Source organism: Canis lupus, chromosome 5 (genome assembly GCF_048164855.1).
Source record: "Canis lupus baileyi chromosome 5, mCanLup2.hap1, whole genome shotgun sequence".
Lineage (NCBI taxonomy): Eukaryota > Metazoa > Chordata > Mammalia > Carnivora > Canidae > Canis > Canis lupus.
The window spans coordinates 20,256,804-20,281,300 of NC_132842.1; the positions used below are offsets into that span (position 1 = coordinate 20,256,804).

General features: G+C 33.9%; 1 protein-coding gene and 1 long non-coding RNA gene across 6 annotated transcripts in view; one reads left to right on the top strand and one right to left on the bottom strand.

Moving 5' to 3' along the window:
* The window catches only part of LOC140633317 (uncharacterized), a 115,303-nt gene that overhangs the window by 36,901 nt on the left and 53,905 nt on the right, over nt 1-24,497 (bottom strand). The gene's annotated exons all lie outside the window — the stretch shown is intronic.
* TRDMT1 (tRNA aspartic acid methyltransferase 1) overlaps nt 1-24,497 on the top strand; it is a 74,579-nt gene that overhangs the window by 28,794 nt on the left and 21,288 nt on the right. For 4 of the 5 annotated variants that reach the window (XR_012030932.1, XM_072825667.1, XM_072825670.1 and 1 more), the window contains one exon: nt 15,616-15,725. The exons of the other annotated variant lie outside the window; for it this stretch is intronic. Coding sequence is in view for 1 of the 4 variants with exons in the window: in XM_072825666.1 (XP_072681767.1) it covers nt 15,616-15,725 (110 nt within the window). In the remaining 3 variants the exon portion in view is untranslated. The remainder of the gene's footprint in view (nt 1-15,615; nt 15,726-24,497) is intronic. 5 annotated transcript variants of the gene reach the window in all.

The following is a 24,497-nucleotide window of genomic DNA, read 5'->3' on the forward strand; positions in this document are numbered from 1 at the left end:
ACAGTAGAACCAATTCCTTCTCCTATACTATCTGGCTTACTCTGTTTTTTTCTTTTTTTTCCCTCATAGTACTTTTCATCATTGTACATAATATGTGCTTATTTATTTATCATTTGTCTGTCCTGCCCCACTAGGATGTAAGTTCCACAATAAGATTTTGTTTAGAACACTGCTTATACATATTTGTTGGATGAATGCATAAGTGAATAAATGAACTAGGATCATGTTTGTTATGAAATATGTATGGCTTGAAGTGGATGGATACCATTGTACTGTGATAAGTTTAAGTCTGAATCACAAAGGTCGTTTTTCTTTGAAGGGATAAGCTAAGTCAGCATTTCCCAAAGTGTGGTCCATAGGTAGCATTTTGAAGGATATTAATAAGTATTATGGAAGAGATAAACATGCATGTATGTGCGTGTGTCAAGGCTTTGTATGTGTGTGTGTGTGTGTGTGTGTGTGTGTGTTGGAGAGTGACCAAATAAGTAGAATCATGAAATGTTTTTGTATGCATGATTATATGTGCATTTTAATAGATAATAGAGATTTTTTTCTTGTACTGCATGATAAAACATGAAATTGTCTCCAAATAATCAAGTGTTTTGGGAATAAGTTGGTTTTAACTCAGTGTAGAATTTTAATCATATGTTAAAATGAGCTGTGGTGAAAATAATGAAGTTTAAGTGTTTTATTTTTTAACTCTTTTATTCCTTTCAAGAAATATTACCTCTTTGCATAGAAAATTGAAAGAAGTTGATATATGATAGCAAATCTGTAAGTAATTGCAGAGGGATTATCATCATAAAATAAGGAGATTAAGGTTACATGTAGAATTTGATATTTGTTGGTGTCTAGAGCCTTTTTAGGATTTGTTGGCCTTTTGCTTTGCCCATGGAAGATTATCAGAAATATTTTCTAAAAAATGCTTTTCAGAAATGGTGCCAATTAGCTCTCACCCTGCCTAAAGCAAAAATACTGCATCTCATTTTTGGAAAATAGGTAGAATGTAGTTGAGATTAAAAAAAAAATACAACAAATAGCATTACTTTACCTGGACCAGTAGTTGCTTTTACTGTTATCCACTAATTTTTTTTTTTCATCCTAGGTCTTTATTTTATTTTTAAAGATTTTATTCATTTATTTGAGAGAGAACATGGGTAGGGTGAGAGCCAGAAGGAGAAGCAGACTCCCCTTTCAGCAGGGAGCCCGATGTGGGGCTCAGTCCTGGGACTTCAGGATCATAACCTGAGCTGAAGGCAGACACTTAACAGACTGAGCCACCCAGACACCCCTCATTCTAGGACTTGAAATCACTGCAAACTGAGCAAAACCTCTTGGACTAAGTAAAACAACTCCATCAGAGTTAGTCATAGAAGCTCTTTAGCATCCATTAGTGAGTTTTTATTCACACACAATAGTGAATTTAATAATCCCTTTGTACTTCAGAGGTGAAACTTAATTTAAGAAATAAATGTCTGAGACTTTGAGCACATACACGACCCTCATAGGCTTTGGTATGTTCCTTAATTATAGAAGAATTTTGATCCAGGAAGAACCCATAATATGAAGGATTTATAGTTACACAATCTAGTTAGACTTTGAACTTTCATAGATCAAATTAGAGATACTAAGTAAGTAGTTTTGCCTTGCTTACATTTTTCCTGAAAACCCGGAAATTTAGATGATAATAAAGTACTAGAGTAATTTCTCTGCTTCTTCAGAGGGCATTTTATTTCTGTGGCTTTACTCTTGTGGTTTTTGTTGCTGAGTCAGGTATTTCTTTAACTATTTAAACTTATTGTTAGTCTTTGTTGATTTGACATAATGCTAATCATTTATTTCTACCTTGCTCTCCATGCAGTGAGATTTCTCTCGGTTAATTTTGCAATCTCATAATGTTGGTGACTGTGGCATGGGGGAAAAGATGTAACTCTATCATTTTTCTAGATTGTCTTCAGGGTTGATGTTTTTAATATTTGGCAAAGGAAACAATTAAATCCAGAGTGTGTTGCTGTGAGGAGATGATCTTTCACATTTCTCCTGTGATTGTAAAAATTAAAGGGCTTGTGATTCCATTATTTAAAAAGAAAATCAAAAAACAAAGCCCAAACATATGTACATATACCTTTAAAGACATATTTGTCATATATTCTTCAATACCATATATTCATTTTTCCCAAACAAGTTATACTTCAAAAAGAGAATATGGCCTTATATTTTAGTCTTCATGAAGGTTCTTCATATTCCTCAATTTACTATATTTTGAATAGCAAAGTAATAAAATGTTGCTTGGATGAGTCACATCAGTCTGAAAAAAGGTATACCAGTTTTGGGTGCTTATTAAAGTGCCTGAATAGAATTGTTAAAAAATCATACAGATGAATTTAAAGATTTAGAAATAATTTTTAGAGGGATGACCTTGCAGTTACAGGGGTTAGATATCATTGTAAACAAACCTGGAAATTATAGAGTAATATATTGTATATATACAGAATATGTGCGTGTATAATATATATGAGTTTAGACATAGGAAAAGGCCAGCAAGGATGCACATTGTCCTGTTATCAGTGTTAACTCTTGGGGAATGGAGTAGGAATAGTGATCTCCTTGCTATTCTTAAACACTCCAAGAACATTCCTGCTTCAGAGCCATTGCATTTGCTGTTTCCTCTGCCTGGAATGCTATCCTCCAGATAGACACATGACTAGTTCCTTGTCTTTATTCAAATGTTACCTTCCTAGGGCTTCCCTGGCTACTGTAAAAAATTACTGTCTTTGCTCTGCCTCCCTATCCTCTTTCCTGATTTATTCTTCCCCTTAGTAATTATTACTGCCTACTATACTAAGGATTTTACTTGTTTATGTTTTTTTAAAGATTTATTTATTTTGGAGAGATTGAAAGTGAGCAGGGTAGGGAAGACGGGCAGAGGGAGAAGGAAAGAATCTTCAAGCAGACTCCCCACAGAGCCCAACAAGTAGCTTGATCTCATGACACTGAGATCATGACCTGAGCCAAAACCTAGAGTTGGATGCTTAACCAACTGAGCCATCCAGGTGCCCCTCGGGTTAGTTTTTAAAAGGATATACCAGTTTATATCCAATAATGTTTGTGTTATAAAATATTTAAAACTATATAGTTTACTATGTAAAATTGTTATTTTAATATTTTATTCCTAGTGAAGCTGAATATTTGAAAATATTTTTAGACTTATTCTTTTTATTTTTTTGTTCTTTTTATTTTTAACTATATAATTTGTTTAAAAATTAGGAAATGCTTCATCATCTCACCTGATTAATAATGTTGCTCTGTTTAATCTGTTCCCCATCCAACCAGTCCCAACAACGTGATTGCACACATTAGTCATTTATAGTGGATTTGCCAAGATTTATCTTTCACTGTATTAAGAAAGGGGAGTATTTGGACTTGGGAACCATAACTTTGCTAGAATCCCAGAAGTCCCAAGGGTAGAAAAGATTAGAAAATGCTGAAAACATACCCATTTATTCATTCAGCATTTAATTTTTTAGTGGTTTCTATGTCAGTTCCTTTGCTGCACAGTGGGGATACAGCAGTAACAAGACAGCTATATTCTTTTCCTCCAGAGATTATGGTTTACTGGGAAATACTGATGCTATACAAATGAAGAAGAAAATTTCAAAATAAAAATTATATATGATGTTCATGCAGGGATAAACACTGTCGAGAATTTGTATTATATCTTTTCAATCTTTATTTGACAGGTGTTCATTAACATTAAAAGAAACTATAGCTTTCTTTTTTCACTGAGAATATCTTGAGGTTTTCGTTGTTATTAAATGTATTTATAAACTTGGTTTTTAATGATTGTGTGATATTCCATTTTATGGAAGTTCCCCTTGTTCAGTGCAATCAACTATTTTAGGACATTTAGGTTGCTTATAATTTTTCACTACTATAAATAGTATTTATCCTTCTTATAAATCTTTTCTTCACATCTCTATTATTACCTTACATATTGGTTTCCTAATGCTACTGTAACACATTACTACAAACTTAATGGCTTAAAGCAACACAAATTTGTTGTCTTATAGTGATATAAGTGATGGATATCTTATAATGATGGAGATCAGAAATCTTAAAATCAAGGTTTTACCCAAGGTGTTTCCTTCTGGAAGATCAAAGGGACAAGCGTTTCTTGGCTTATGACTTCTTTCTCCATCTTCAAAACCAGAAGTACACCATCTCCCAGGCTTTCTCTCTGACCTCTGCTTCCTTCATCACATCTTCTCTGACTCTGACCCTCCTCAATTCTTCTTGTGGTCACACTGTGCCTTTCCTGCATAACCTAGGATAATCTCCTCTTTTTAAGATCTTTAGTCATATCTTCAAAGTCCCTGTTGACAGGTAAGGTAACATTGTCACAGGTTTTGCGAATTAGGATGGGAACAATTTTTTGGGGGGTGGAGAGGGGGGAACTCACTGTTCTGCCTATCACACCTCGAGATCCAAAGCAGTTTTGAAGGCTTTAGATACGTACTGCCAAACTGCTCTCTCAAACACTGAATCTTCCACTGTCACACCTGGTCCTTATTTGAAAAGTCTTTTGATAATAATAGTAGCAAACATTTATTGAGTAATTACTATATGGCTACCATAAATGTAAGAGCTTCATAGGTATTAGCAAATTTAATCCTCTGAAAACCTTATGATATAGGTAGGTACTTAATTATCTGTTCTCTCATTTTTATGGGTAAAGATACTGAACTCAGTGAAGTCAAGTACCTTGCCTAAGTCAAACAGCTGGATATGGTAGAGCTAAACTTTAAACACTAGCAGAGAAAGAGCTAGATAGCTAGATATCCATATCCTAAATCTTTCTAAAGATCTGTGAAGCGCACACACACACTCTTCTCTCTCTGAATAAAGAATCTCTGTAGGGTGTGCCTATGATAGTCTTGATTAAAAAAACAATGATAGCTAATATGTGTTGAATACCATGTGACTTAATGGAAAAAGGTTTGCAGAGAAATGTACAGTCAGGTGGAGACTCAAAAGAGAAAATGAAGAATGAAATAATTGAGTGCTTTTTCCTCTGAGGTCTCAGAACAGATTTTACTTTCTGGTTCAGTGCAAAATTGTAAACTTAATTATTTTTTTTTAAGATTTTATTTTTTTGAGAGAGAATGTGAGTGAGAGAGAAAATGTGAGTGAGCACAAGCAGGGAGAGGGGCAGAGGGAGAGAGAAGCAAACTCTCCGCTAAGCAGGGAGCCTGATCCCAGGACCCTGAGATCATGATCTGAGCCAGATGCTTAACTGACCGAGCCACCAGGCGCCTCTAAACTTAATTCTTTTAGAGGTGCCTGTAGCAGAAATTCAGGATAGGGTTTAAAACTTTATGAAGTCAATAATGATGAAAAGAATAAGCTTTAAGGAAGGTTTATTATATATAAAGGAAGGAACTCAGAATGGCAAGACAAATTTAGAGAGGAATTTTTAGTTTGATTTTCGGAATCTTTATGATAATATAATTATATTTTTACAAGTCTTCTTTTATTCATAGTTGATTAGATACAGAGTCCTAATGCTTATATCATTTCTTTGAATTCCATGAGTATATCAGAAATGATCCATCTTTTAAAAAAAAGGAATGATCATCTTTTAAATTGTAAGAAAATACCAACAAAAAAATGTTTTGACATTTATAGTGATGAGCCATTCATATATGTTCATTCAAAGCAAATTTATGTAAAACAAAATCTTTGTTGTAATAGCCTGGATCACAGGTGTTTATATTGTTTCTTTTTTAAACCGTTTAAATAAACATTTTTAATCATGGCAGTGCCTTTAAGAGATTAAGGGGAAGGTCTTAAATGTCATGGGAAAAAATGGAGAAGACGATTTATATCCTTTGCATTCTAAGTATGTAAATACTTAGCTAAATAGGTAGCTTCCAATTCATTACATTTTTGGTCATATGCTATACTTGTTGATCTCTAAAGAACTATGGCAGTGTAGTTTGGTTCTTGTTTTTTATTCTTTTGACTGTTGTTGAATTGGTGGGATAAAATAACGCATTGAGTTATGTTTACTGTTCTGTGTGTGTATATGTGTGTGGTCTTACAATCTAATGGGAGTGTTTTGAGAATGTATCCAAACCTTTCTTATCTGTCCTTGATATTTTCCTTTTGTGATTTCTCAGGGTCACAACCAAAAGAAATATTGAATTCCTTTGTTCCAAGATAAAAATAGTTTCATGTTTGTTTGCTTTTCACTGATTTTAAAAGCATTCCGTTCTTATTGTTAAGAAAAAGACCAAATAATCCAAAAAAGTTTAAAGGAAGAAAAATATTACCCCCAAATTCCCTCTACCACCAAGAGATAGTCCCTGTTGACATTTGTTGTTGTTGTTTTCTTAATATGGGTACATACACATACACTATACAAAACTAGGATTATTACCAAACAGGATACATAGTGACTTTTTTTGTACTTAAAAAATCTTTATCACTCCACATCAGTGTAAATGGGTATCATTTTTAATATGGCAGTCTTAAACATGATATTGTCCAAATATTTCCTTAGCATAAATTGTCACAAGTGGAAAAGCTAGGATTAATGGTAGAAGAGTTAAATCCATGTACACTACAGCCAACATGAAAAAGGGCACAGTTTTGCAAACACTTGCTCATACTGGACAATGTTCCTCTTAAAAACCTTTCCTAGTCTGACAAGTAAAACTGATTAATGTGGATTTGTCATTATTGGTGAGGTACAGCATCATTTTATGTTAATTGATTATCTAAAATTCTTTATTTTGAATTGCCTGTAATTGAAATTTCTATTTTAACTGTTTTTACTTTTAGAACTTGAGTTTCTTTTTTTTAAAATTGATAAGACTGTTCAACTGAAAATACTATATACTCCTTAAAAGACATTGAGGATACAGCTTACATATGGCTGTCTACATATTTGTTGTAATATTTAGAATACATGTATAGGATAAGGTAATTAAGTAGCCCTATAATGAAGTCCTTGCCCCCCAAATTGAGACTTCTGCAAATATTGCCTCAATTTAGGACACTTAGAGAGTGTTTGATCAAGAGAAGTGTTTTTTGTAGGTTTATAGTTAATTAGTTTCTTATTCAAAAGGCTTTTGGTATTCATGTTGTTTTGCTTGCCAAGTTGGAATCTGAAATGCATTTCTTCATAGTGACAAGTGATATTTAAGTGTGTATTCTCTTAAATGCTTAATAGAACTATTATTTCCAAGTTACAGAAAACAATCCAAACTGGTTTACATAAAAGTTGTAAATACTCATGTAATGACTACAATCGAATCTAGGCTTGGTTTGGGGTACAGCTTAAAAGGGTTCGAATTGTGTTACTGGGAACCAGTTTTCTTTCTCTGTGTATCTGTCTCAGGTTTGTTCTTCTGGATTGGGTACATTTTAAAAAAATATATTGTATTTATTTATTTGAGAGAGAATCAGCATGGGGTGGTAGGAGGAGAAAGAGAGAAGCAGACTCCCTGCTGAGAGGGGAGCTGGACCCCAAGGACTCCATCCCAGGACCCAGGATCATGACTGAGCTGAAGGCAGACACTTAACCCCCTGAGCCACCCAGGCACCCCGTGGGTGCATTTTTATACACACTCTCCCCTACTGCATCCAGAAGGCTGTAGTAGCCACTGAACTTATATCCCCCGCCATGGTTAAACTCAGGAGGAAAGATCGAGCATCTCTTCCTCATTGCCTAAGAAAAAGTCAGGTGTACTTTCTTATTGTGCCTCATTGGCTTATTTTGAGTTGTTTGCTCCCAGAAATCATTCTGGAGTCTTCTTGGGTCAAGGACTGACACATGCTTTCAGTGAAACTAGGGGTAGAGGGTTGAGGCCATTTGACAGAAAGTGAGTGAGGTAAGATTCCCAAAAGGAAATCTGAGACTATTACTAGAGAAGGGTACTGGCTGCTGGTAAAGCACAACACAGATGTCTACTCATCATGTATTCTCAGTACCCAGCAGAATGCCCAATACATGATAGGTATTCTAATAAATATTTACAATTCTCTGACAGTAGCACTATTAGTGCTATTAATTAACTTATTTGTAAGATAAATAGAATTTTGTAGGCCATCTGGAAACTTCATTGTTTCCAAGGTAAACATTTGACCTAAATGTCAATCTACTTAAAATTGGTCTTTTAGGCATTAATAAACATAAATACAGGATTATTAAAGACTTTTTAACTGAGGAACAGAATATTGAAGAGAGTAATGAACAATAATCAGGAGTTAGTTTCACAGATCAAATTCACCCATTTTCTTGTGAGTCCAAGTCAGAAGATGTTTATTGGAGGCCAAATAGGTAACAGTTATGGCAATGTCTGACTGCTGGGAGTACTCTATGTACAAGCCATGGCCTGGGCTCTATCAGCTCATGTACTCTAGTGAGAGAGGCAGTGTCCTGGGATAAATGTGGTGATAGAGTGAACTACCCCGCATGATGACAGCCTGAGAGACTAGCCCCCATTTCAGTCCAGCGGGCTCAGTGAAAGCCACCTAGAGGAGTCACGGCTAAACTGAGTAAGTTCTGGGGCAGCCATGGTGGCTCAGTGGTTTGGTGCCACCTTCAGCCCAGGGTGTGATCCTGGGGACCCGGGATCGAGTCCCACGTCGGGCTACCTGCATGGAGCCTGCTTCTCCCTCTGCCTGTGTCTCTGCCTTACTCTCCCTCTCTCTCTGTCTGTCACGAATAAATAAATAAAATCTTTAAAAAAAAAAAAAACTGAGTAATTTCTCAGGGACTAACAAGAATGATCTAGGATGAAAGAGATGGTGTCAGAGGTTGAACAGGGTAGGATAGGCTTTTTTTTTTTTTAAATAAGTTATTTTTATTGTGCATAGAATTTTAATTTTGAAGAGTGATTTTTTAAAAAAGATTTTATTTATTCATGAGAGATGCACAGAGAGCGAGAGAGGCAGAGACATAGACATAGGATTTTATTGGGAAGACATGATGAGCTACCAGATGACTAGGAAGCTGTAGAATGATTTCATTAGAATCTAGGAAGAATCTTGGGAAACCCCATAAGTACAAATTTACTGATGTGAGTTCAGAAAAATAGCATTTGATGCTATAATGCTTTTTTAAAAAATTGGGTTACATATATCGATATGTGTAGTTTATAAATAAACATGTCCATTGAAAACTGGCCATCTCTTGATAAAGTTTTTAAAATACAGACATTTCTGTAACGAACAAAAACAAATAAAGGTTTTTCCTTTAAAATAGAATCTAAAAATAAGCAATATAATACCATTTTGCAAGTCTTACAACTTATCAAAAATTGATAGAAGGAGACATTTCTTTATCTTAGGATAGTAAATCTTTAAAATACCACACATCTTTTATAAAAAGGGCTTATGAACACTTAGTAATCATTAGAAGATCTGTTGCATGAAAGCCTGAGAAGTTAAGGTTTTGTCTTTTCTTTAGTAATCATTATCAATATTTATAGTTTGACCTTTGTTTTATGTCAAGAGCCACAGAGGCTGTTGGGTAACACTCCAGCCATCATTCCAAAGGAACCAGAGCTTCCTTAGTGGTAGTTTAATGTCACCTTCTAATCAGTATTACAATAAATCATCTGAGGAAGTCTTGCCATGCAAAAATATGTAGGAAGAGATTACTGGGGTTAGGAAATATGTGAGGCAGATTATCATTGTTTCCAGAGTTTCAGTGGTTTTGCTTTTGAGATTTTGAGTGTACCATAGTGATTTTATTAGTACTGGTATTCCAATTAATGTTGTTCATATTAGATTTTTGAGTTGTTTATTAAATATATGATTTTGCTTAGTTTTCTAAATTTTTTATATTCTCTTAAATCAAGTCTCCAGAGTTTTGTCCTCAGGGGAACATAGATGTGACTTTTAAAAAATAATGAAGAAAAAAAAAATAATGAAGAAATAATATTATATGGTGACAAATGGCAACTATACTTGTGGTGAGCATCGAGTAATGTACAGTTGTCGAATCACGATGTTATGCATCTGAAGCTAATATTGTATGTCAACTATACTTCAATAATAAAAATTTACAAATAATGAATAAAGTATTTGCTTGGTAGAAATGCACCTCATAAGGAAAATTTGGGGGGAAATCACTTTTTATATTAAAGGAGGAATTCTTTTACCTCAGAGAAAAACAATATTGCTTTAATTTTAAAACTCCCCTCAGTTCCATAAATATAAACTTTATACATCCATCCCTGTGGCTCTAGCAAAATGCTTGGCACACATTACTCACTAGATATTTTTTGAATTACATTGATCTGGTCTAAACAGAAATTGAACCTAAAATTCTCTTCTCAACCACACACAGAGACACACAGAGACACACACGCACCATGTAAACAACCGAGGTACTATTAGGATTAGGTTCACGTGTCTGTTAACATTAGGTTATAGAGACATCTTAAATAATAGTGACTAAAAGGAGGTAGACGTTTGTTTCTTTCTCACATAAAGTAAGTCTAGAGGTTCCTGAGGGCTCAGTGGGTGAAGCGTCTGACTCTTGATTTTGGCTCAGGTCATGACCTGAGATGAGTTGTGAGATCAAGCCCTGTGTAGGGCTTCGTGCTCTGCAAGAAGTCTGCTTGAGATCCTCTCCCTCTCCATCTCTCTCTCTTTTCTTAAATAAATAAATAAATAAATAGATCTTAAAAAAAAAAAAAAAAAAAAAAAGCAAGCTTAGATGTGAGAGTCCAGGGGTCATACAGTGACTCTGTGAAGTCCTTTAAGACCTCAATGCTTTCCACTTCCTTGCTTCACTAGCACTGTAAAGTGGCCCTTCTCTTCATGGACCAACTAACACAGTGACTCAAGTGCCAGCCATTACCTTTATTTTTCAATAGTAGAAACCAATAATGGAAACAAACCAATGTTCTAGAAAGGCCAGAAAGTACAAACCATCGTGTTCTTCTCTCTTATACCTTTGTTCTTTTATAAGGTCCTCCTCAAAATGCATTGCCTCCTCTTCAAATTGCATTGTGTTATCTGGCATGGCATCTTTATTTTCCTTTCCACATAAATTCAGTGTGCTCCTTTTTAAACATTAATTTGGCATGTTTTTCTCCTATTCCACTTCCCAGCTCTGGTCTGCACACAAATCTCAAGCAGTTCCTGTCCACTCTCTGGTTCACAGGCTCTTGTCTTTAGTTAGATCTTAACAGCGATGATCTAGTATATATCTTGACCCAAAGTAAGTTTTTTGTTGTTGTTTACTGTTAGCTAAACCTCTATAGAAATTTTCTAAGGAAACTGGGTGAATTTTGTAAAACATTTGAAAGTTATTTTAAATTTTATTTAATTAAGAGAATTTATTTGCAAGTTTCCAAAAGCAGGAATCTTTAAAAAGAAATAAGAAATATACTTGGCCAATAGTGATAAAACATTTAGCAATCATTTTAAATTCAGAATCCCTTCAGATCTGTTTCTGCTTGGTGCTTTTATTCTTAAGCTATTATTTTGAATAAAAGGAAATAGGCATGGGATATGTTGCACTGATCTTCCATTTCACAACTAGATGTCAGTGTTAACATACCTGATTAAGTGTCTCAGGTGTGATATAATGAGCTGAACCAAGTAATTACTCACCTGTATGAGACACAAGTCAGGAAATAAATGACAAAGAAGGAAAGGAAGAAAAAAATAAGCTATTTTCCTTATTTCAAAGTGGGCTGGTGAATTTTATATTTACATTTTTTTAAAATTGAATTTCTCCTACCTTAATAACTGCAATTAAGTTTTCTGATTTATATGGTTAGGAAAGGCAGGTAAAAGTATAAACTTGTAACTTCATTATTACTGAACAGAGGTTCTTCCGTACAACTTTTCCAGAAAGAGTGGTCAGAAAAAGAGGGAAAATTATTGCTATTCAAAAATGGTGGGTGTGTGTTTGATTCTTGCCAACTTCCATAAGAAACATACATGAGAGCAGGAATTATGCATGTATTGTCAGTGACATTTGTTACATCTCTCTAGAAGCTATATCTCTCTTGGTATAACTAAACCTGCCTTTTTAAATTCAGTCCTCATGTAAACAGGATCATGATACTCCCTGTCCTTTCCTTGTAGATCCAATCTGACAATCTTTTAACATCATTTATATGCATTTCTCTAACTAGAATGTTTCACCTTTTATACTCATGTTTCCTGTTGATAAATATGCAGAGTAATAACTGAAATATCATGAGTAACATCCAGGTAAAGCAATAGATCACAGTGCCAAAAACACGTCCCTACCCTCCACACTACTAAAAGGTCCTGATAGGTTCCCTTTTCTCCATTCTCTGTCCCCCTCCTGCATGATTTAAGTAATAGAGCTCAGTTATGCAAAATTCTATTGAGTTATTTTGACTTTGATGTTTTTAGTTAAACATTTTTGAAATATGTGTATGTGGCTTGACAAAGATTTTTGGAGGCTAGATTGGAAATACACAGTAAAAATATCAAGACAACTTGTCTTTGGATCTCAGTTTCAGATTTTGACAGAATTGACAGTTTTGCTTATTTATTTATTTAATTTAAATTTTAGGCAATTAACATACAGTGCAATATTGGTTTCTGGAGTAGAATTGAGTGATTCATCATCTACATACAAGGTTTGCTTTAATCGTTATTTATAAATCTAACTTTTTCCTTAGAAACACATCTATATACCAGAACAATTCTGTTTTGAAAAGGCAGATTGAATTATTGTCAGAAATATCTTAGTACAATCATTTCTCATCACACACACACACAAAAAAAACACAACCCTTTTTTTAGGTCATATGGTGGATCTTTTTTTTTTTTTTTTTAATTTATTCATGATAGACATAGAGAGAAAGAGAGAGAGAGAGGCAGAGACACAGGCAGAGGGAGAAGCAGGCTCCACTCAGGGAGCCCGACACAGGACTCAATCCCAGGTCTCCAGGATCACGCCCTGGGCCAAAGGCAGGCGCCAAACTGCTGCGCCACCCAGGGATCTCCCATACAGTGGATCTTAATTTTATAACTAATGCATAAAAACAGTGTATTTATTTATTGACTTTTAAAATCTATTGTTTTCTGAGAAAGAATTTTTGGTTCATCAGTTCTTGGATTGTCACATTTATTTGGCAGTTGTTTTTTGTAAGTTTTTATGTTTTTATTTATTTATTAATAAAAACATTTATTTGGCAGTTGTTTTTTGTAAGTTTTTATGTCTTTCAAGCCCATAATACAAGAACATAAAATTCTTGTAAATTATTGATTTTGGCACAGATTTGGCACGTCACTATGTATTGTCAGCCTGAGAAAAGAGAAAGTCTTATTAACCAACTCCAGGCAATTCCATATTGCTGCATACATAGTGGAAATGCAAGCAGGCTTCATCATACTAATAACAAGATATCCTGTTTAACAAAACAGTAAAATGGGAATCCTGGGTGGCACAGCGGTTTAGCACCTGCCTTTGGCCCAGGGCGCGATCCTGGAGACCCAGGATCGAATCCCACTTCGGGCTCCTGGTGCATGGAGCCTGCTTCTTCCTCTGCCTGTGTCTCTGCCTCTCTCTCTCTCTCTCTGTGTGACTATCATAAATAAAAAAATTAAAAAAAAACAGTAAAATGATTCAATGTTTATCTAATTCTGAGCTCTCTTACAAAGTTTAGTAGTTACTTAATTCCTGAATTATAACAGGTTTACAGTTTTGCAAAATAATCTTTGTATACTAATTTTTTTGTTTAAGAGCCTTCTTGATTTATGTTTCAAGATTTTTCTGATGCCTTTGACAAAGGTATTATTTATAAGTTTATACTAAGGCAACTAACTAGTTATTGATCCTAAACTCAGTTGGAGGCAGCTACCTATGATACTACTAACTGGACCTCAGAGTTCCCAGTGACCTAAGATAGCAAGGCAGCGGGTACCTAGAAGATAATTGGTCCAAGTCAAATTTCTTGAGCCTAGTAGACATTCAGCAAATATTTACTTAGAGATTTTTATGCCCTTGCTTTTTCTCAGACATCATCTCTTTTAGGCCTCAGTATATAGTCGCCATTATTTTCTGATTGTGTGTGAGCCTTCTCTTTACCCCTTCTTCTGTGATCTGAGTTTTTATTTCTAGTGCCTGCTACATGAGCCCTAGCTCTTCACATCTAAATTCTTTCGTCATTTTTTGATATTTGGTCTACCTATGCTATCTATTGATAGCAAGTGGTTATTAAATAGCTATTTGGAGGTACTATGTAATTTTGTATTTTTTTTTTCTGGTGGTTTTCCTAAGGAGTCTCAAATACTATTATTTTTAAAACTTAACTTTTTCTTCTGATTTGGGACAGGGTACATACATCATTGTTTTTGTATATGTTTGGGTAAGAAGTGCAAGGGGATGGTACTTGCAAAATATAATAGCAGCTATGCATGTTTAACATAGCTCAAATTTTGATTGCCATTGGAGACTACAGTAAAACTCTGAATCTGAAACCATTTTGAACATTATTTTTTTAGACGGGGAAAGGGAGAGAGGAGGAGCAGAGAGATTAAGAGAGAATCTTTTTTTTTTTTTTTTTAAGAATTTATTTATTTATTCATGAGACACAGCGAGAGAGAGGCAGAGACAGGGAGAGGGAGAAGCAGGCTCCATGCAGAGAGCCTGATGCGGGACTCAATCCCTGCACTCTGGGATCATGCCCTGAGACAAAGACAGACGCTCAACCACTGAGCCACCCAGAGGTCCCCGATTAAGAGAGAATCTTAAGCAGACTCCATGCCCAGTGCAGAGCTCAACATGGGCTCGATCCCACAACCCTGAGATCATGACCTGAGCTGAAATCAAGTCAGAGGCTTTACTGACTGAGCCACCCAGGTACCCTGAAAGTTATTATTATTTTATTTAGCAGCAAGAGAGAAGGGCAGTGAAGGGATGTTCTTAAAAATATTTCCCTTACTCTCTTCACATTCTGTCCTGGTCTGTTAAGATTTTTAGTTTTTTGTTTATGTAGTTTTTATATTTGGATACCAATTAATTGTTCATTTTATTTTATTTATTTATTTTTTAATTGTTCATTTTAGTTAAAAACTTACCTAAACCTTAAGCAGGTGAATTTTGCAGTTTGTGAATTATATCTCAATAAAACTATTCTTAAAACACTTCCAAAACTTGCATAAAAGCATTTTTAGTGATAATGGGAAGCAGCTTTATGTTAATATTAGCAGGAGAGGAGCAAATGGAGGTTAATTCATAAAAAGTTCTAAGTAATGCAGTTTTTTACACTTCCTTTTTCTATTTTTGGTTTGTTTTGCCTTAGGAAAACTTCCTATTTAACTCATAAGTGTGTATCTTAATGGAGTGAGGAGGGCAAATGTAAGAGATAATGACTGAAACATTCAAATCTTATTTTTAGCATTAGAATGCTATTTAGAGAGATGAACCAGAAGTATGCAAATAGCCCACTTCATGCCTAACTCCCTGACCTGGTTGCCCATTGTGAATCAAAGATCTAGCTAGGTAGATGAGGAAATGTATTACAAAATTCTGGATTTTGACTCTCAGTAAAGTGACCAAGTTGATATTAGGGACTTCATTTTAATATATTCCACTTATCATTACAGAAAGCTGTATACCTGCACAAGTGGTGGCTGCCATTGATGTAAACACTGTCGCTAATGAAGTATACAAGTATAATTTTCCTCACACACAGTTACTGGCCAAGACAATTGAAGTGAGTAATGTTGCTTATTGTTTTCATAAGTATATGACAAGGAAAATGTGATTGAAAAATGCTATAAGATCCTGGTTTCTGGTGCCTTCATTGGAGGATAAGTCATATATAAATGCAAAAGTTTAGGAGAAGAGAATTAGAATTTTATATTCTATGAGAAGAGGGCATGCTCTTTTTTGCCGTTACTTATTTTTACTTTTCAGTTTGAGAGAATGAGAGAGGTCAGTATTTTGGTCTTTGCGATAAAGGATTGAAATGTAAGAATATGTTTGACTTCTAAATGCATGGTTCTGTCCTGATATTAAATAAACAATTTACTTTTATAGTACATATAGTATACTATATATATATAAGATTATATATATATATATATATATAGCAGGAATAAAAACAAGAGAAGCAATCTCTGGCTAGTACTTATTGAATGCTTCTTATTTTAGCAAGCCTGTCAAAATTAAAGGTTAAAAGTACATTGATGAACTTACCAGAAGTATTTAACACTGGTGTACATTGTTATCTCTAAAATAATATGAAATTGTATTTTTCTCCCATTTTCTTGTGAAAAATTTTTACAACAAATTTCTCATGAAGCTATAATTTATATACAATAAATTGCACTCATTTATATGTGGTTTGAGTTTTGACTAGTATATACAAGTGTGTAACCGCCACGATCAAAACTTAGAACATCCATCCCCTGTGGTGTTCCTTCGTGTCCCAAACCCAGACAACTGATCTGCTTTCTGCCATTACAGATTAAATTTTCCATTTCTAATATATCACAAATAAAATCATGAGTGTAGATTTTCTGGCTGTAACTTTCTGTTTTAGCATAATGTTTTTTGAATTTACCCATGTTGTTGTGCATATCAGTAGTCTGCTCTTTGTTATTATTACTGAGTAATACTCTGTACAGTGGAATATTACGTACTACAATGTATATATCTGTTCACATGATGTTAGACATTTAGGTTATTTCCAGTTTTTGCCTATATAAAACAGTTACTGTGAACATTCATGTACAGGTTTTTGTGTGGACCTTTGTTTTCATTTCTTGTAGTTGAATACCTAGAATTGGAATTACTGGGTCATATAGTAGGTTTCTTTAATTTTATGAGAAAATGCTGTTTTCCATAGTATTTGTACCATTTCACACTCCCATAATCAATGTTTAAATGTTTCAGTTTTTTCACATCCTTACTGGTGCTTGATATTATCAATTTTTAAAGTTTTAGCCATTCTAGTGAGCATATAGTGCTATTGTGATTCTTTTGTGCCTGATGATTCTAATTTGCATTTCCGTGATGGCTAATGTTGAGCATCTTGTGCTTATTGGCTATTTCGGTGTCTTCTTCTGTGATGAAATTTCTTGCCCAATTCTTATTTGGTGTGCTTATAATATCAATTCATTGTAAGAGTTAAGTTTTCTGGATTCAAGCTGTTTGTCAAAAATGTATATAACAAAGATTTTCTCCAGTTCTGTAATTTGTCTTTTCATTTCCTTAACTATGATCATCAAAATTCAGAAGTTATTTATCTTTCTTTGTTTTTTGATCATGTTTCTGTGTGTTTTAAAAAAAAACCTGTTTACCCCATTTTCCCCTCTTCTAGAAGTGTTAGTCTTGGCTTTTCCATTTAGGTTTATGACCCATTTAAAGTAATCTTATGTGTGTAGTTTGAAGGAGCAGTCATTTCTTTTATTTCTAGGTGCATATAACATTGTCCTGGAATTATTTTCCTTCTTTTTTTTTTTTCTTTTACGATTTTCAGAAATCCTTTCCTCAATTTCCTTGACACCTTTAAAATAAAAAAGGTCATAAATGTATGTCTATTTCTGGACTCTCTCTCTTCAGTAGTATCTATATGTTTTCCTTACACCAGTAGCACTCTTTTGATTATTGTAGCTTTATAATAAGTATTGAATTCAGATAGTACAAGGTCTCAAATTATTGTTTTTCTTTTTCAAAATTATTTTGGCTATATTATTATTTACATTTCTCTGTAAATTTCAGAATCACCCTGTCAATTTTTACAAAGAAAGATATGTAGGTTGGAATTGCACTGATTGGTTTTGAAAAAATTGATATCTTAATTGAATCTGCTAGTCCATGAGCATGGTATCTCTCTTCCTTTATTTAGATACTCTTTAATTTATATCCGCAATATTTTGTAATATTTGTTTACAAGTCTTGCACGTATTAATTTATCCCTAAATATTTGTGGGTTTTGATGCTATTGTAAGTGGTATTTTTAAAAATATAAACATTGTTCATTGCTAGCATATAGGAATATGCTTATTTTTGTTTATTGACCTTAACCTTCTATCTGTAACTTTGTTATATTGACTTATTCTGTTAGCTTTGATTTTTTCAGGATTTTTTCTACATATACAGCATATTGTCAGAGAATAAAGAGTTTACTTTTCTGTTCCAATCAGTGCAACTTTTTGCTCTTGTCTTATTACATTGTCTAGACCTGTACAGTGTTGATTAAGTAGGATTACATTGGATATTCTTGCCTTCTTCTAGAGCCTAAGGGCCGAACATTCATTCAGTCATTTACATTTGGGATGGTGTTAGTTATATCTTTTTTATAGATGTATTTTATCAAATTGAGGACATTTCCTTTCTTTACATTTTCTGATAATTTTTGTAATGAATGAGTTTTGAATGTTGTCAAATGCTATATCTTTTTCACATCTTTTAACATCATTATATCATTCCCCCATTTTATTATTTTATTATGGTGACTATTTCAATTTCTGGTTTTGAATGCATTCCTAGGATAGATTTTTTTTTAAGATTTTATTTATTTATTCATGAGAGACACAGAGAGAGAGGCCGAGAAGTAGGCAGAGGCAGAAGCAGACTCCATGCAGGGAGCCTGATGTGGGACTTGATCCCAGGACTCCAGGATCACGACCTGGGTCGAAGGCAGGCGCTAAACCGCTGAGCCACCCAGGGATCCCTGCTAGGATAGATTTATGATCTGTTATCTTTTTTAGTAATGCTAGTTTCAATTTGCTAATATTTTGTTAAGTATTTTTACATTTAGCTTCATAGATGATTTCTTATTTCTCCTTGGTGTTTTAGTTTGGTTTCAGTATTAGGGTTATATTAGCCTTATATTTTTTGGAAGAGTTTGAAAAATAAGTAGTAGTTCCTCTATAAATGTTTGATAGAATTTAGTTAATGAAGCCATCTGGGCCTGGAGTTTTCTTTATGAGAAGGTTTTAAACTATGAATTTAATTTATTTAATTGCTATAAGACTAGTAAGGCTTTCTATATATTTTTTATTTAGTTTTAGAAATTTGGGATCTCAAAAGAAATTATGCATTTTATCTAATTCATCAAATGTATTAGTTTGATGTTTTTCATACTTCTTTATACGTTTTTTCTATGTGTGAACTCTATAGTGATGTACCACATGTCACTTCTGATGTTAGTGATTTGTAAAATGCTAATGAAGCTGGAAGTTTGCCGGTTCTATTGGTCTTTTCAAGTAAACAGCTTTGGATGCAACTGATTTTATCTATTGTTCATTTGTTTACTATTTCACTAATTTCTGATCATCTTTATTATTTCTACTTACTTTGTATTTGTGTTTTTTTAAATACTTCTTACAGTGGAACTTTAGATGACTGATTTGAAATTTTTTTCCTTTTTTCATATAAACATTGACTGCTATAAATTTTCCTATGTTTTGGCTACATTCCACAAATTTCCATATGTTGTGTGTTGATTTTCATACAGTTAAAAAAAATTTTCCAATTTTCCTTCTGATTTCCCATGTGTTATTTATAAGTATGGGTTTAAATTTCCAAATATTCATAATATTTTCCTGATATCTGTTACTGATTTCTCATTTCTGTTTTATTTTGGTCATACTTTGTATGATTTCAGTTATTTTAAATTGTTGAGACTTGTGTTATGGCCCAGGATTCAATTTTTCTAGTGAATGTTCTATATGCTATTGAAAAGAATATATTCTTTTTTGTGGGGTGGAATGCTCTGTAAATGTCAGTTAGGTCAAGTTGGTCGATAGTGTTGTTAAATTTTTCTGTATCTTTACTGATTTTTTTCTATCAGTTGCTGAGGGAAGGGGGTTGTAATTTCCAACTACAGTTGTGAATATGTCTCTTTCTTCCTTCAGTATTACCAGTTTTTGCTTCATTTTTTCCTGAAGCTCTGTTATTAAGTGTATATACACTTTATGGTTTTTTTTAATTGAATGATCTCTTTATCTTATGAAATTTCCTTTTTTTTCCCAGATTTTATTTAAATTCTAGTTAGTTAACATACAGTGCAATATTGGTTTCAGGAGTAGAATTCAGTGGTTCATCATAATACCCAGTACTCATTATAACAAGTGCCTTCCTTAATACCCATCACCTATCTAGCCTATTTCCCACCCACCTCCCTCCATCAACCCTCAGTTTATTCTCTATCATTAAGTCTTATGGGTTTTTCCTTTCTCTCTCTTTTACCCACTCCCATATGTTCATCTGTTTTGTTTCTTAAATTCCACACGAGTGAAATCATATGGTATTTGTCTTTCTCTGACTGACTTATTTCGCTTAGTGTAATACACTCTAGCTCCATCGACATCATTGCAAATGACATGAGTAATATTCCATATATATATATATATACATACATATATATATATATATATACACACATACACACACAATATCTTCTTTATCCATTCATCAGTTGTTGGACATTTGGGCTCTTTCCATAGTTTGGCTATTATTGATAATGACCTTGTCCCTTTTTAACTCCAGGAAATATTTCTTGTTCTGAAGTCTGCTTTTCCTGATATTAATATAACTAGTCTGCTTTCTTATGATTAATGTTTACGTGTTTATGTTTTTCCATCCTTTGAATTTTATCCTATTTGTATTTTTGTATTTAAATTGGATTTACTGTAGACAGCATATGGTTGGGTCTTTTTTATTCAGTGACAACATCTACCTTTTAATTGGAGTGTTTGTACCATTTACATTTAATCTTATTATTAATATTTTTGTATTTACTTCTACTACCTTGTTATTTGTTTTCTATTTTTCCAATCTGTTTTTTTGTATGTTTATCCCTCTTTTTCTGCCTTTTGATATGTTAATATTTTATTATTCTTTACTAATGACTTTATTAGATATATCTTATTAATTATATCTGTTTTGTTTTCTTAGTGACTACTCTAGGGTTTACAATATGCATTTTTAACTTAGAGAAGCCCACTTAAGTAACATTATAGCACTTTGTTATATTAATTACAATAATATACATCCATTTTACTCCTGTATATTTTGCTATATTTGTCATACATATTACTGCTGCTTGTGTTAAAACCCCAAATATGTTGTTAACTTTTTTTGGACTAAGTAGTCAAATATTTATTAAAGAGTTTTGAAAAGGACCTGTTATTTACATATCATCTGTTTTTTCGGTTTTGGTTTTATTTTGTTTTAAGATTTTATTTATTTATTCATGAGAGAGAGAGAGAGAGAGGCAGAGACAGGCAGAGGGAAAAACAGGCTCCATGCAGGAAGCCCGATGTGGAACTTGATCCCGGGACTTCAGGATCATGCCCTGGGCCTAAGGCAAGGGCTAAACCGCTGAGCCACCCAGGGATCCCCTACATATCATCTGTTTTTAACATTTCATTTTTTTTTTTAATCAAAGTTTGCATGTGATATAATTTTCTTTTCTTCCTGAAAAACCTCTGTTAGCATTTCCTGTCATGTGCATGCAGCAAGTGACAAATTTTGTCAGTTCTCTGTCTTTATTGTGAAGTATAATTTTCACTGATTCCTTGGTTGCACTTGTTTTTGAAAGGTTTTCATAAGTTCATATTTTCTATTAATTAAAACTTTTTCTTGGCACTTTGTTACCTAGTTTGCTAAATTTCTGCTGATTCCTCTTCATATATTTTATCTTTCTCTGGCTACAATTAAGATTTTGTGCTTATCACTTGTTTTCAGGAATTTTTATTTATTTATTTATTTATTTATTTATTTATTTATTTATTTATTTATTTATTTATGATAGGCACACAGTGAGAGAGAGAGGCAGAGACACAGGCAGAGGGAGAAGCAGGCTCCATGCACCGGGAGCCCGATGTGGGATTCGATCCCTGGTCTCCAGGATCGCGCCCTGGGCCAAAGGCAGGCGCCAAACCGCTGCGCCACCCAGGGATCCCATGTTTTCAGGAATTTTATTTTGATGTGTTTTTGTATGTTTTTCTTTATTTATTCTGCATGGGCCTTGTGCTTTTCTTGTGTATAGTTCTCATCAAATTTGGGAAGGTTTTGGCCATTATTCAAATATTTTCTCTATTTCCTGTTTTCACTTTACCTCAAATTATATATGTATTAGATCCCTTCATGTTGCTCTGCAGGTCACTGAGGGAATTCATTTTTACTCTTGTTTTCTTTGTGTGTTTCTTTTTGGATGCATGCTATATTGTTATATCTTCAGGTTTTTGTTTTTCAATGTGTAACTTTTTGTTTTAGATTTTTTTCACTTTAAGAAATTTCAATTAATTCTTTTCTATGTCTTTAATTTGTCTCTTCATGTTTTTGTTTTCCTAAAGGAAAATATTATTATTGATATTAATAATGACTATTTAAAAATATTTGCTAATTCTATCAAATCGCTGAGTCTGTTTCTGTTGATGGATTTCGCCACTACCACCACCTCCTTGTCCCCATCCCCTTCCCAGTTAATGGGGTAATGAGTCACATTATCTTGTTTTTTAGCATTTTTGTAATTTTTTATTAGGAGCTTGGTTGGCATTGTGAGTTTTACATTTTTGAGTGCTGGAGTTTGTTGTAACTCTTTAAGGAACGTTGGATTTTGTTCTCAGAGGCAGTTAATTGCAAATGAGCTTGATTCTCTCAAGGTATATTTTTAAGCATTTTTTAAAGTGTGTCTTAAGTAGTCTTTACCATAAAGATAGTCTAATCCCACTATTAAAATACGGACTTTCTTAGGTCTCTGTTAAAAACCCTATGGACACATTAAAAATGCTTAACATCACTAATCCTCAGGGAAATGCAAATGAAAACCAAAATGAAATATCAGCTCACAGCTGTTAGAATGGCTAGTGTCAAAAAGACAAATAATAAATATTGGTGAGAATGTGGAGAAAAATGAGCCCTCATTGAATCACAGTGTTGTACACCTGAAAAGAATGGAGTTGTACACCAGCTTCACTTCAGTAATTATAATTATAAAATACCCCATATACTCGACTTGGGTTTCCTACTCTGGGTGACCTAGTGCTTTGGACTACTGTTCTCCAGTGATTGTTCTTTCCCAGCAGTTGTTCTTTGCCCTCACCTAATGTATGTCCACTCAAAGGGAACGCTATGCAGATTCTGCATCTCTTTCTCTGTGTAGCTTCCTTCTTTCTGGTACTTTCTGTCCTAGTTTAGTGCTAATTATATTTCGGTACCAATTTTAATCGATGGTAATAAATCATACTCTTTACATATGATGTAAGAAGGCTTGGAGGAGGGAAGAATGGAGGTAGGCACCTCCAGCTCACTTGAAAGGTCTATAAGTCTGTCTGTAAGAAAAAAGGCTGCCTGCCTTTGGCTTTCAGTTTCTCCTTTGGTATTCCTGTTAGCCTGATGTGGAAAGAGTGTTATCACGTCTAGGTCAAATATACAGGAGCTATGCTGAGGATCATGTTTTAAAAGGGGATGGAAAATTTAGACATAATGAGAGGTTCTAGGGATTTTAAGTTTTATAAAACAACATATATTGATCGTTTGAACATTTGCTACATGCAAGGTATCGAGCCCTTGGGAGAACACAGATATGATGAAAATAATTGTCTTTGCCTTCAAGAATTTACCAATCAGTGCACAAATTGGACTTGTTAACAGTTTTCTTTGGGATTTCTGATCGAATGCAGCATAAAAAAAAATACTTCTATTCCAAAACTCTATCACTTTCTCTAATAGAAATAAGAAAAGAAGGGAAAAGGGGATAGAACACCATCATTAATGAAAATAGGATTTAGATATAAGTCAAAATGAGAAAAAAAACTATGAATAGTGTCCAGTCTGGGACAGGACTGAATGAGGATGGTAAAATCATAGGCTGACCTCTACATATCTTGTGCAGAATCAAGAAGGAAAGAATGGCAAGGAAGGAGACCAAATGGACTCGGCAGTTGTTTGTTCTAAGTCAGGAAAAGAGAGATTTGAAAGGTCCACATCACCGAGCTAAAAGTGCCATTGCAACCTTGGCGACTTCCTGCTCGTCATGAGTGCAAGATCATGGATAGGGACAGAGCTGTGCTCTTAGGTTAAAGGCTAGTACAGGTCCTTCCCAGAAACAGTGTGGTGACAAAGTGCATATTTCACCTCATCTTCCAGCAGACTCCATTATTCTAGTGGCCTCCATTAAAAAATGAATAATAATTAGAAAGGAACCAGTTTGAGGCTATACTAATATAGTAATTTTTAAATAAGGTAAAAATGTAAACAGAAAGCAGAATATACAACAGAAAATTATGTTAAGAATTTATGTATGTAAGTTTCAAACACACATGCCTCCATGAGCTTCAGGCATTAAATAAAACATGGTATCTTCAAAACAAGAACTCAAATAAATGTACTCAATGCTCAAAAAGCAGTAAGACAGTAATTGGACTGGAAAAGTAACAGTGGTCAGGGAAAAAAGAAAGAGGAGAAAAATAAAACCACTATAGAAATGAAAGTCATGTCAGAGTAGCAAAAAGTAAAATGGGCAGTG